Source organism: Mastacembelus armatus, chromosome 8 (genome assembly GCF_900324485.2).
Source record: "Mastacembelus armatus chromosome 8, fMasArm1.2, whole genome shotgun sequence".
NCBI classification, from domain to species: domain Eukaryota; kingdom Metazoa; phylum Chordata; class Actinopteri; order Synbranchiformes; family Mastacembelidae; genus Mastacembelus; species Mastacembelus armatus.
In genome coordinates this window covers 19,837,456-19,851,082 of record NC_046640.1, presented here as the reverse complement: position 1 = coordinate 19,851,082, position 13,627 = coordinate 19,837,456, and the positions used below count along the sequence as shown (strand labels likewise).

Genomic DNA, 13,627 nt, shown 5'->3' with positions numbered 1-13,627 from the left:
AAGGACCAGTCAAAGTCATGCAAGTAGCAGTTCCTTAGTTAGTACCTATAAAGAATCTTAAGGAAGAGTAAAGTGCACAATCAGTGTAATGAACTTGGAGAGGAAACACTAAAAATTGAGCTGGAAAAAAAAACCCTGCAGTTTGATTAATACATAACAGTTTAAAGTGAAGTAATTAGTGGTTTGTCTGTTCAAGCCAAATACCTGCCATCCCTTTGTGTTATAATCATTTTGAAAGCATGCAGCCACATTTAGGCTTTTGTCATAATTGATAATGGCATTTGAAACTCATACCAATTATTTCTCCTCTTCTAAAGCAACCCCCGACTCACATAATGGGACTTTTTCACAGATTTCTGACATTTAACAAACAACACAACTCACAAGGGTGTGTATATATATATACTTATATAGATACACACAATTTCTCTGACGTGCTCTTTATCACATTTGGCCCATGGAACAAACACATAAGTGTTATAACACGTTATGTTCTATCAATTTGGTGTTAACATTGTTAAGAGGATGCTTTTACACAAACTTTCCACTTTGAACCAATTCACAGCAGTGTAACCAAATTCATTCAAACATGCACATGAGGGTGACGTACCGTTTCAGGGCTAACCAAAGAGTAGACATAGAGGGGCAGAAACAGACGGTTAAGGAGGTGATCGGTCAAAACGTCATTCAGGAATTCACAGTTGATGATGAGGATATCATTCAGGTAGTGGAGGTGGTCAAGGTGCTCTGCTACCAGGTCACTTAACTTCCCTCTGTTCTTATGTCTGTGACACAACAAAGAAAAGCCCACACTGGGATATTATCAAGATAGTGGCAATGGTCAAGGTGCTTACAAACCAAAGACAGTCCTGACCCCTAGAGGCCACAGTGAGAATTACACGGCAAAACCCACAGGGAGATGGCACTTACTCTTCGTCTGTCTGCACACATTTGTCCAGCTCGATGACGTGGCTGCCAATAAACCACACCAAGTTGCTGAAATATGGGACTGCTGTCTTATCTCTGATGTAGTGCAGCATGTGTTGGTTATCCACTAGAGAGAGCAGGGTCAAAAGCAGGAGTCGTTACCAAGACCACTCACATCACACACACATACGACAGATAGATGTGATTAGAAAACACAAAACAGAGACAAAATACAAAAAATAAATAAATAAATAAAATAATTACCAACCATCTGAAAGTCAAAATAAGAATGTCAGTTGGTCTAGATAAGCGTTTGTTAATACAAAATATATACAAAATAAAAAGAAAATACTGCTGGGGTGCAATTAAAGAAGACCTATTTAGTTTCAGACTGAAACAATAGTGTGAACAGTGTGAAAGACGCTTCTCACGCTGCATTTCAAGAAAAAAAAAAAAAAAGAGCTTTTCCAACAAATGTCTGTCTGTTCAATCCATGCTTGTGATCTGAGCCTGTACACAAGAGTTGTCTTTGAACAAGATCTCAGCCAGATTTAGTCCAACCTTAGCAATATTGGCAATAACTTTACTGTTAGTAATACAATTCACATGATTAGTAACAGGAGAATGTGCAAATATGTCACACATGTATAAATCTACAGTATAAAAACCTGTAATATCAAGTTTGTCAGCCTAAACCTGTTCTTAAAAAGAGGTGGACGTTAACAATCCCTTGTGTCCTTCCTGCAAAATAAACTACAGAGCAGAAAAATCTGAGACATACATCTCTCAATCCATTTCAGTGACTTAGATAAAAATCTGAACAATCACAGGAAACATCAGAGAAAGTTTAACATGTGTTTTACATGATTCTGTTCTGTGACTGACAGCTCCACTGGTATGAAATATGGACAGTCCTGATGTGGTAAGACTTTCTCATGTTGTAGTTCAAATGCAAAGAAAGGCTGACTGTACTTTCACACAGGTCAAACTAAGACAAATGAGCAGCCAAATCAAACTACACAACAGCTGAAAACAACTAGATAAATCACAAGCTGCCAAAACTGTTGCTCCTGCTAAACCAAAAAAAAAAAAAAAAAATGCAGAGGGAGATACTGGCTGAATAACCACAGTGACCAAAACTGTCCAACCCATCAGTGAAATAACAAGCTATATGTGGGGATCAGGTGAAATTAAGGCTGTGAACAATTAACCCAAGAAAAACCAAATTAAAAAGGCATGCAGGTTTTTCTGCATGTATATAGTTGAGAGATACAGAATGTTTACAAGAACAAGGATTGCAAGGATATTCACACCAGTACATTTATAACAAATATACCATTTGGAACAAATAGGGCTGGGTATCATCTTTCACTGATATCTGATGCATAATAATTTAACTCTTTTTTGTCAATTCAGCTTTTATAATAATTTTATATTTGATGTATTAAAACCAATCCATTATTGAAACAACTTCAATACCTTTTTCTAAGCATTTTATCTGCATCACTGTACTATATCAGGAAAACAATAGGTTTCCAGGATGCCCAGCCCTAAAAAAAAAAAAAAAAAAAAAGACTGAATGAATGGAACCAACTTACATGAAACTGGCGTTAGGCAGATGGGGCGCGCAGAGGGAGGAGGGAGAGGAGGAGAGAGACAAGGAGAGGAAGAGCAGGAGGAGGAGTGGTTGTTGAGGAGGAGGGAGGGGGGGAAACAGACACAGGGTTAACGTGAGTAAAGGGGCGGCTGTGGAGAGGTGGAGGTTGGGAAGGACCCCGCAGGTATTTTAATATAGTAAACTGCAAACAATGGCATACCTAGAAAAGGAATATATACACTTTGTACTTATTTTTTTTTTAGCTTTTTACTTAGTTAAGATGAAAGATAAAAAAGGTAATGGTGATAAACACCTTAACGCATGAATTCCCTGGTTAATTACTTTACAGAAAGTGTCACTAGAAGACAATGTTATCAAAGAAAGGTTATTGTAATAATTTGACAAAAATCTTGATATGGGGTTAAAAAGTCTTGATGCTAAACAAAATTCTTTTCCTGGATGTCTTTTGTTGCAGTGCATGTCCCAAAGGAGTCAGTAGGAAGCATCACACAGAGACATGTTCAACCTAATGGTGCTTAAAACAAACCAGTGTTGTGATACTGAAATGATTTAAATCATTAGTTACATTCAATATTTTGTACTCAATATTTTAAATTAGATTGGCAAAGGCTCTGTAGTGGTTTTCATCGTTACACAGCGTTTGCCTAAATGCTGTTGTCATTGCTCTAAGTTGATGCTTCCCTCTTTGACACATTCCTTACAACAGTTTAGCCCATGAGCAGCCAAGCACTGATGCAATACACTCCCCACACTTCTAAGTTACTTTATTAATGACTTGTATTATAATATCGTATAATAATAATAATAATAATAATATGGTTAATGTCATTTGTGCCAGCTGTAATGACATAACATTCACATGTAACAGATCTGAGACCTGACGTTAACATGCAGGACAAGACACATAGGAGGCAGACAGGAAGCCATAGTTGATACATTGCAGTAACTGTATATTATTATGTATAGTGAAGAGAGAAAACACAACCCGCCAGAAGCAACACCAGCATCCCCTGCGGTGACAGGGGCCAGTACCGAGGCCTGAGGAGCCCAGAAAGAAGAAGCAGCAGAAGCCGACGCAGCACAGTGCAGAAAGCAACTCAGCCACAGGAAAGTACTGTTGCTTACAGACTGACAGCAACACTGCTGGACTGCTGCTGCACTCTGTTACACACTCAACATTTATTTTGAAAAACCTGCAGTGCAAAGCACAACAGGTTCATGGGGATTTTAATGATGCCTTTGATGATGCTGGCTGAATATCTTTATATCACATTTGATGGAGTTTATCAACAAATGTTTTAATTAACAGCAGGTGTAACTGAGATAATGCCACAAACAGAATAATAAGAATATATACTTTGAATTAGTATTTGGAATTATTGAATTAAACCCTTCATTTGTCCTCAAAACAGCCCAAAGAGGCTGCTAAACAACACACAACACCCACAGATCTTCTGGATTACTGCAGCTGGTAGAGTCAAATGAACAGTAAATATTTTCTGTAATATGAGTGTCAAAGGTCAACTGTGTTCATCTGTCAAGACTGAGCACATATGTTAAGAATTTCTAGTCTGTTCTGTAGACTTGCTGTCTGAGACGTCACTTGAACAGTACAAACAGAAGATGCTGAAATCAGGTATAGCTGCCCCTACGCTTATGTCCAAATATGTGAAATTCTTTAACTCTTAAAAAAAAAAAAAAAAAGTCTGCTACTTCAGTTGCAAAAAAACCTAAAAAACACAAAGGACGGTGCTAAAAACAGCTGAAAGATATTCAGACCAAATCACACTTCTAGAAAGCCACTGTTATTAGAATATTATATTCCTACAAGAAGAAAGCAACAATTCAGCAGTTTATGCACGTGTTCACCATAGCATTACCTGTTAGTCATGCTCATGCACCCAAAGCAGCAAAGAGTGAATGAGTAGAAGAGAGGCGGTAGGCAGTCCCAGCATCCCATGTGTTTGTGTGTGTATGTCAGCATGCCTGCTCCTGGCACTCACCTTTGTAGACGTTGAGTGTGATGGTACGGACTGCGATGCGGACCATGCTTTCAGGGTGGTTGAAAAACTTAATGGCCTCGGTGTACAGGGCAAAGTCATTAGTGTGCTGTGTATGGGAGACAAACAGGGCGCACCGGTGAGCAATGCATGGCACTGCACCGCTGTGCTTAGGCCTCAAACGACCACAGAGAGAGAGAAAGAACAGCTGGTGCAGACAGCAATGCTGGCAGTTTCATATTTTGATAAGAAAGGACTTATACAGAAATGCAGGTTGGGAAAAGACAGAACTCTTTCAATGTGTCAAAGAATTTGTGTAAAATATGATGATACCAGAGAAGATTTTAGATTTGGGTCTTCTTGACCCAATCCTGAAGAAAAATCACAGAAACAGTAAACAAAAAAAAAAAAAAACAATTTAACATTACCTTTGGATGGTCACCATGTATGTAAAAACTTAAACTTATTAAATAATAACTTAAAAAAATTAATACAACACGCTGCACTTAGTAAATTTGTGGATGTCAAACTGGCAGCTCTGGATCTTACAGTGAGTCATCTCTCTCTGTGCCAGTGCCTGCTCCTCTACCCAACCATTCCTCAGTCACTGTGACCTCCAGCCAGTCACAGCTGAGGGTCAGAGAGCAAACACTCACCCAGGGGTCACAGCAAATGAAGAAATCTGACCCTGACACCAAACCCAAACCGAGGGTCTGTATTCCAGTTTTAAACGTGTAGATCTGACAGGAACAGCAGGTGGGAAATTTAGCACTTATACAATGGTGCCCTCTAGAGGTGGATAAACTATAAATCACTAAATTATATATGAACTCAGAAGTGAACTATAAGCATGAACTTTAATTGCTGCTATAACACAGACAATGTAATGCACAAAATTTGTGAAAAAAGGGTGATTTGATGAATATATTTGCATTTTAAGTCAATCTTTTTTTTTCTGAATTAAAAACAAATAAATGATTTAAAATAGAAGAAGTTTGTAATTGGTTATTTAGCTACACATGCTCGCAGGTCTACACATTGGGTCTGACTTTGGCTTCAGGGGTACAGCTACCATCGACAGTACACCAATAACTTTCCCCAGCACACACAGGCCAGTGAAAGAACAACAGACGCTGCTGAAACATGAAGGGCAACAACATCAGAGAATATACAGGCTGCTCACAATGATGGTACTGACCTCATTTGTCCACAACACACATACAAAGTCTTACAGCTAATATCACATAAGTATTTTTAAATATGCAGTTTGGAAACTATTTCAGAGAATAAAGATCAAGGTCAAACAAAGTGGGCACTCTGTAGCACTACATACAAAACTCCCTCAAATGAAGTTAACAACAATCATGGGTTTGTATCACCTAGTGAAGAGAAAGATCAGCTACACAGGAAGCTGGTGTTTTGAAAGTGTGCAGCAGAAGATTGCCAGAGTCACAGCCTGATAAATACAAACAGAGCTCAACTTGCATAAAATGCAAGTGACAAATGAGCTTTGAGATTCTTTGAAAACAAGCTGGCTGTGGAAAATCTTTTGACACATCAATTATGTACATAAAGTAAAATGCACTACCACCCTCGTGAGTATGAAACTCTGTTTCTCTCCTTGCTGGTTTTATTAAGCAGATCCAACACCAACTCTCTTTATTCTCAGCCTTTCATCTTTCATTTCTTCCTTCCTTGTTGTCTGTCATGGAAAGTGCATAAAAAGAGCTACTGGCACCGAATGAAAAAATCCTCTGTTTCACCATTATTTCTTCCTTCTCATATCCCCATTGCCCAGTGGTAATCTCACCTCATTGTAGAAGAAGTGCACGGTGTGGTTGTTGAGTTTGAGTGACAGGGTCTTGAGAAAGGAAATGTAATAGGCCATGATCTCCTCATCTGAGAAGTCAAACTTGTGGACAATTATGGAGTTTACATGGTTGTTCGACAAGAGGTAATCTGAGAAGAGAAGAGAAGAGAAGAGAAGAGAAGAGAAGAGAAGAGAAGAGAAGAGAAGAGAAGAGAAGAGAAACAACTTTTAGGCTTGCTCACACAGAACATGCTTCAGCACATGAAAATGTCTGTAGAACAGCTAACTGAGCGTTCAAAGCTGATACTGGAGAGCTTCACTGCATTTGTTTCATTTTTGCTCTACAGTTTTTAGATAAACAGTGAGGACATTTGCAGTGACTCGAAAATGACATATATGCAAACTTTGCTTACTTTATATAAGATATCAGCCCACTGTATGAATGACAGTAAATAATGTGCTGAGTTGTCAGCAACAGTAAAAATTCATCAAGAAGCTAAGCATTGAGATTTCAACACTGAAAGGCAGTGTAACATGCCTTGCATTGTTTAGCCCACAAATTGCATCAAAAACACAAACACGTCTACACACTGTACCTTTGTACATACTTCAATGTAATATCGCCACATAGTACAAATGAAAAAAAAAAACTGATGTTTTGCCATTTTAAGTAGGTCTGCTGCAACACATTACACCATCCAGTCAGTGTAAAACCAAATACTTACATAAGGATGTCTCATGGCTTATGTTCTCAAAGAGTATGTTAAGGGTCTGGAGGAGCTGGACGCACACATAGCGTCCAGACTTCTGCCGCAGGATGTTCAGGAAAAAGGCAAACATGTTCTTCTCCAGGAAGAAGCTGAACACATAAACACAGGATGCTTCATTACTTATTCCTAAATACAATCACCAAAATGAAAAGTGTTTCTCTTTCACAACTCTAAAAAGCCCATGCATACTGCAGCTATTATAGAGTAAATGCAAAATTTTGAGAAGCAAAAACACTCCAGTACTTTGCAACATGTAATGTAATATTATTTTAATCTGAAGGTCCTTATCATAATGAATGTATCAGTATAAAAAAAAACCAGCCAACTCAAACATTTATCAGCCAAGAAAATTAGCAGTGACCATTCAGACAAATAACAGACAATACTCTTTCAACATCATATGTGGCTTTTGTGATCTTCAAACCCATTTCCTGTTTCATATTATAAAACCTGAAGTGGCAAAGTGCTTACATAGAGGTGTTGAAATGCAACAATATTTGCAGAGCTACCTCTCACTGAAAAAACACTATGGTTTCTTGTGTTTGAGTCCTCGGAAATTAACGAAATACTTTGTGGTCTAAGTTGAAAAGATGTGTTAAAAAACGAGCGTACACAGCCACCACTGCAGGAAACAACAACCTCAATATTGATAGTACAAAGACACAATTTGGCTTCCTTCTGGAGGGTTTGCAGTCAGACAGAAGGGCAGTGTGGTGGCTTAGCTCTTAGTAATGTTGCTCTATAGAAAGATGATGGGGGTCAAAGTTTTAAGTTGCCTTTGACTGTAAACTGGTGTATTTGTATCGATCTCTGATAGTTATAATGTTGAAAAGAAAAGGCTTTTCCCCACATGGTGTCTGATTATTCAAAAACCTGCACAGCAAACGCTGTACTTACTCAAACACAGAGCTGTCGTTCTGATCCCCCCAGATAAGGATCTCTGTGATGGAGCGGATGGTCTCCACCAGTAGGTTTCGGTTGTGATCTGTCACTGTAGTGTTTTTGGTCAAGACATGGTACATATACCTGATGGAGACACATGAGCAAAGAGGCAATGTGTGGGTGAAAGTGGTAAACACACAGCTCAGTTATAAATAGTAAAAATATATGCAAAACTGTCTTTAAACCTAACAGCAGATTACAGTGATCTGGAGACATATCTGAAAAGCTGCACCACAGAAGAGAATAATAAATAAACGTAGACACAAAAAGTAAAATGTATTAGCAAAAGCTGCTTTAAACTACTGTTTTGCTATTCTCCCCAAACCTGGGCAGAAATCACCAGAAAACGCAGATGCTTGGAGTTTTATCTTATATGGACAGTTAATGGATGTTAGATATCGACTTCAATGTCCAATGTTATCAGAACAGCACACTGTCAATTGAGTTTTAGAGAGGGTTCACTTTAAAGCTAACAATTACAAGCTAGCTCACATGTCTAGCGTTATCTGCTTTAGCAAACATAACAAAAAGGAGACAACAACCACAGAAGGCACTATTAATTAGCCCACTTAGTTAGTTACCTACTGGTATTTTAGCTGCTAACAGCTGGGCTAATGTTACTTAACACTAACAGTCGTTCGCAACCGGTTATCGTAAGCTAACGCTAGCTTCTTTAATGCTAGCTACTCACTTCAAATGGTCCAAGGAGTGGATGTTTTTTGTTTTCCCTTGCCCCCCAACCCAGCTCCGTGATCGGCCAAACATGGTTGCGGTTTTATGGGAGCTGATGACAATCCAAGTGTGTTATTCCACTACGGTTTGTGTCCGCATCTATCCATTACACCCAGATATCTACTTAGCAAACAGAAGGTGATAGGAGGCGACAGCAGCGCGGTGGGGTCGTTACGTAACAGCTTTAGTCTATGAGTTGTTTGGGAGTTGTTGTTCTTTCTCTACGATAGACAATTGATGCGGCATACAAGTGGGAGGGGCCAAAAACTACAGCCTTCACTTCCTATGTAAACGGTGTCGATTAAAGCACGCGACACGTACGGCGAACGTCCCAAGGTTGTTGATTGACATCAACCAAAGCCAATCACAGCAGAGCCTGCCAAGCGGTGAGCCAATCGCATGACGGGGCTTCAACTGTCGCTTTGTGGATAGGACTGTTTTGATGCAGTTGGGAAAATGTTAAGAAGAGACATTTCTCCGTAAAAACATCGTTAGAGGCATGTATTCGTGAATGTTTCGTGTTTTCCGGTACGGGTGTATATAAAAGAAGACTCCAACTACTTTGTAAAAATGTTTGTTTATGCTAGTAAAGCATGCTACTGTTTTTAGCTCTGGCTAGATGGCATGGCGTGAATTCCGCAAACCATAGAGACCAATGTCAAGAATGCGTAGACCTAGCTAGTTAACAAGAAAACCTGATATTGGACATTGTTTATTCTTAACCCTTAAGTCTACTTGTTTTACTTCCGTCTTGTTCTGAACCTTACAGATAAAAACAACCTAATAGCTGATTCTCCAACACTGTTTACAGGTCGGGACGAGCCGACATGGACGCCCCAGCCCCATCGCCCCAGACAGATTTCTAGGGGTGACACCGACACATAGCGTTACTGCACAGTCACCACAATCCAAACTGTTATTTCTTTCTATGACACAACCACTTTATGTCCAGCTAGATTCGGTTGAATCGCTCTTGGACGAACTCCCATATATGTTTTATCTGGGCCTGTTTTTTGTGAACGTTCTCATCCTCTACTATGCCTTTCTGATGGAGTACATCGTCCTGAATGTGGGGATAGTATTTCTTCCTGAGGACATGGACCAGGCGCTGGTGGACCTCGGGGTGCTGTCCGACCCAGCCTCTGTCCCATACGACACGGACACGGAGCTGGATGTGTTTGAGGGGTATATGGAGTGACTAGGCTTTGGTGGAGCAACAAGAGGGAACTTTGGGAGGTGGGGGTGAGGATGCAGAGGACCAGGGCAGGTTGGGCCAACAGCGCACACATCCCCTGGTTAATGAAAAAAAAGTGAGCAGACAACACAAGGAGTTAGTTGTTTTTTTTGTACTTGTATTTCCATCTGCAGAGCTTTACCAAATATTACGCCCATATAAGTTTGTTTATCTGTAACATTTGTGTCTCACATGTCTCCAGATTCTCAAGGCTCAACAGAAGGTAGCCTGAAGAAGAGATCCAGGAAGCCAGGCTCTATAATCACTGACCCTCTGACTGATGGAGCACTCTGCACTGGATCAGCTGTCAGTTAGTGTGTCGGCAATAGCAATTGACTCTACCCAGGGGGTTAGTAGTGGCATCTGTGTCCCACCCTATGGGAACAATGAAAGATAAGCAGAAAGCACAATGCACTGCTTGTGGAGAGAGACAGCTGTTCCTTGTGGAAGAAAAATGAATGTTATCAGAGATGTGGAGTATGTTTCATGTCATCTACATCACAACCAGTTCACATACAGCAACCTGGCATTACATTGAACAGTTATCCAGATTGTGCAAGATCTGGTAACTGCAGAAGGAAATGAACAGAAACCTCAACCGCAATCTCATATCTGACATATTGAGACATCTCAGAAGAATAGAATGTAGGTCTATTGCATACTTAATTGCTTGCAAAACAACTTGTTTTAGCCATTTGTCCTTTTAAGTTTTACGAATACTTAATGCATTTCTGTTTTGTCAGCTCACTAATCCTTGAGGCTTAATTTGAAAATGTGTTTTCACTTTTGAGGTCATCCACACTGTGTCTGCTTCAGGGATGTTCACACTCTCAGGAGCACAGCTAGGAACACTGGACACAGACTGTAAAACTATAGGTTGTAAGAGAGCACTAAAGTCTTGAAGCGCTCTTATAAATCAGGGGCTGTTAACCATACTTAACCACCTCTTCACTGTAATGTAGAAAGTATTATCCATGTGGAAAGTATCCAGGAGATATTTCTTCACTGCAGTATGTCTTCTCTCTGTAGTATGCAATTTTCTTTTCCACTAAGACATTGACCGTAATGGATTAATAATGACAGCTGTGGTAACAGCTCACCAAGTGATATCAGAATGAGTGGTGTCAAAGTATTTGACACATTGAACCTCTGAGTTTATAATGTTACAAATATGTTTTAAGACACAGACTGAACACACCGTAGTAGTTGTTTTGGTAGTAAAATTCTCTTTATTATACTTTTTATGTTTACTCATGAATTAAAATTCAGTCCATAAGATGTACATTTTTGGCAGCAATAATAAACTGAACTAAAGCAATGAGGCAATTAAAAAAAACATGAGATCACAAAATTAGTTAATTATTTCACCCATTTGCGAGGTTTGAAAACTCCATGTTGGTGACATTTGAAAAAGCATAGTTCACTTGATTTTACTAGATATTTGTAAAGCTGAAAGCACTGTACATACTGGAGGTCTGTGAGAAGCCCTAACAGTCCAGCTGAGTAACAGATTTTTGATTTCAGTCCGGAAGAATTTATGCTATTTCATTGCAGACTCTTATCCGTGCACCAGAATAAGCATACTATATATAACAATCATCATAGTGTGTTCATTGTCCACCAAATATAAGAAGTCATAGAGCTGGAAACAATGACAAAAGATTTGTACTTGCTTTTGAACACACACTGCCAGTCAACTTTTCACCAGGAACTACCGTACTAAGTTCAGACTATTCAAAAGCCATTTCAGACAACATTTTGCCGACTGAGCATAAAAAGACACACTCAACTTTGCATTCTGAATTCTCTGCTACCATGCTGGAACCGAAGAACAGGGGTATTAAATGTGAACGATGGTGCAGTTCAGTTGTGCAGTGCAGATTTTCTCCATCAAAAATTCTGTTTTTTCAAAATGTTGTATTTCGTCTAATATAAATGCCAAATGATTTCTTCTTTTTGTATTAAGACTGTGTTTAAGCAATATTTTATGATGGCTGAGTTCATCAGTATGTCCACAAGTAAGAATTCTGTTTATGGCAAGATATACAGCAAATTCCTCTAAAACAGCATCTAGACGACAGGACACTAAAGCTCAGGATATAACAGTATAGTAATAGCTATTAAATATTTAAACCATATTTGTATGGAATCTGATAGAAAATCCACAGAATGAATACCAAGTAAGGGCTTCCCATTGCTGAGCAGTGGAGAGTTAATAAATGTTCAGTAGCTAATGATACTGCATTGTGACATAAACAGGCCAATATTTATTTTTTTTAACTGAACGTCAATAGCCGTGTAAGGAGTTCAGTAAAATCTAAAAGCTGCACCCTATATGAAGAAACCCGTAGCAGGTGAAGTTGTTAGGGTGGATTTGTTTTGTATGAAAACACTAATGTTACAGGTTAAAGGCTGCCATTTTTTGGCATGATGTTAAATTATGTAGGCCAAATGCAGGTGAACACTGCTTGAGTCATCCTTCAACATCTGCTTCTTTGCAGACATGTACATGCTAATAAGCTATGGATCATAACAGAGTTTTATTTTCCAATGCATATTTAATAAACTTTAAGTGAATGCCAGTTTTGTGCCTCTGTCATTTAGATGTGTGTGAATCTCGACAGCAGTCATATGTTGTTGTCATGTTGCAGTTTGTCCTCAAGAGAGCGTCACAGCACCGCAGAACAACAGCAGCGTATTAGAATACTTTCATACTGCCTGAGCTTTAAAAGCAATCCTTCAATAGACCACACAAGGTCTAATTGTCTCAACAGCAGCCATATGTTCATATCCCAGAAAGAGGTATGAGAGAACAAAAATACCCAAAAGAAACAAGACCACAAAGAAGAAGCTCAAAACAAATACAAAGACTCAAAATGACCAGAAAGAGACAAAAGCACCACTGAGAGACAATACATCCAGACACACGACCACAAACACACAAAAATGCCCATGGAACAAAACAATCACAGAGATGCAAAATGACCACAGACATGTCAATGGCAAAAAGACAAAAGACAAAGTAAAAATATAAATAAAACCTGTGTCTGGACCTCCAGTCTGGATGTGCTGCTTCTGTGTAAGGTGGCAGATTTGGTCAAATCAAAATCTTTATTCTTGAATTAAGCAGCAACATTGAGAAAAAAAAACCTTGATAGAGTCTCATATTCATGATGTACTTGGCAAATGTAAAAAATCTACCTGGGATTCTCTGATGTTTGAGCTGATAAGTGATATATTTATTTTGTTTAATCGTACTGTGAAATGATCTTTAGTGATTTAGTTTTGCATTTTCATAGATTTACAACAAAAATCCAAGCATCAGAGGCTCAGGTACCTAGACTTTTTAAGAATGTGCAAAGTCCCTAAAACACTAGATCCTACATTCACCGTAATTCATGTCAACAGCCTCCCTGTTAGATCAATGTGTCTTATAAATCCGCCACTTTGAAACTGGTTTTGTGCTGAAAATTGTGGTCGTCAGGTGTAAATATTTATTTTTCAGACCCTCAGTGACACATTATAGAACTGTAAACATGGTGAATAGGACTGTGCGTCATGAGAAAACTAAACCTAGAGCAATGTGTAAAATTC

At 38.9% G+C, this 13,627-nt stretch overlaps 2 protein-coding genes across 9 annotated transcripts in view; one reads left to right on the top strand and one right to left on the bottom strand.

The window, feature by feature from the left end:
* The window catches only part of clec16a (C-type lectin domain containing 16A), a 34,995-nt gene extending 26,012 nt beyond the window's left edge, over positions 1-8,983 (bottom strand). For 3 of the 6 annotated variants that reach the window (XM_026324774.2, XM_026324777.2, XM_026324778.2), the window contains exons 1-8: positions 8,759-8,982; positions 8,023-8,151; positions 7,081-7,214; positions 6,356-6,504; positions 4,549-4,654; positions 2,526-2,531; positions 931-1,054; positions 611-785 (exon numbers count right to left, since the gene is read on the bottom strand). In XM_026324774.2, the coding sequence (XP_026180559.1) occupies positions 611-785; positions 931-1,054; positions 2,526-2,531; positions 4,549-4,654; positions 6,356-6,504; positions 7,081-7,214; positions 8,023-8,151; positions 8,759-8,832 (897 nt within the window). In that variant the 5' untranslated portion in view covers positions 8,833-8,982. Of the gene's footprint in view, positions 1-610; positions 786-930; positions 1,055-2,525; positions 2,532-4,548; positions 4,655-6,355; positions 6,505-7,080; positions 7,215-8,022; positions 8,152-8,758 lie in introns of all 6 variants that reach the window. The other 3 variants (XM_026324779.2, XM_026324776.2, XM_026324775.2) reach the window with 3 other exon arrangements.
* Positions 8,984-9,176: 193 nt separating this feature from the next.
* dexi (Dexi homolog (mouse)) lies at positions 9,177-12,615 on the top strand. Of its 3 annotated transcripts, none has more exons than XM_026326142.2 (3): positions 9,177-9,296; positions 9,611-10,109; positions 10,236-12,615. In XM_026326142.2, the coding sequence occupies exon 2, from the start codon at positions 9,728-9,730 to the stop codon at positions 9,995-9,997; it is 270 nt and encodes an 89-aa protein (XP_026181927.1). In that variant the 5' UTR covers positions 9,177-9,296; positions 9,611-9,727; the 3' UTR covers positions 9,998-10,109; positions 10,236-12,615. The 3 variants fall into 3 exon arrangements, with proteins under 3 accessions (XP_026181927.1, XP_026181928.1, XP_026181929.1); XM_026326143.2 differs by having other exon boundaries at positions 9,611-10,129; XM_026326144.2 differs by having other exon boundaries at positions 9,216-9,327.
* The last annotated feature ends 1,012 nt before the right edge of the window (positions 12,616-13,627 follow it).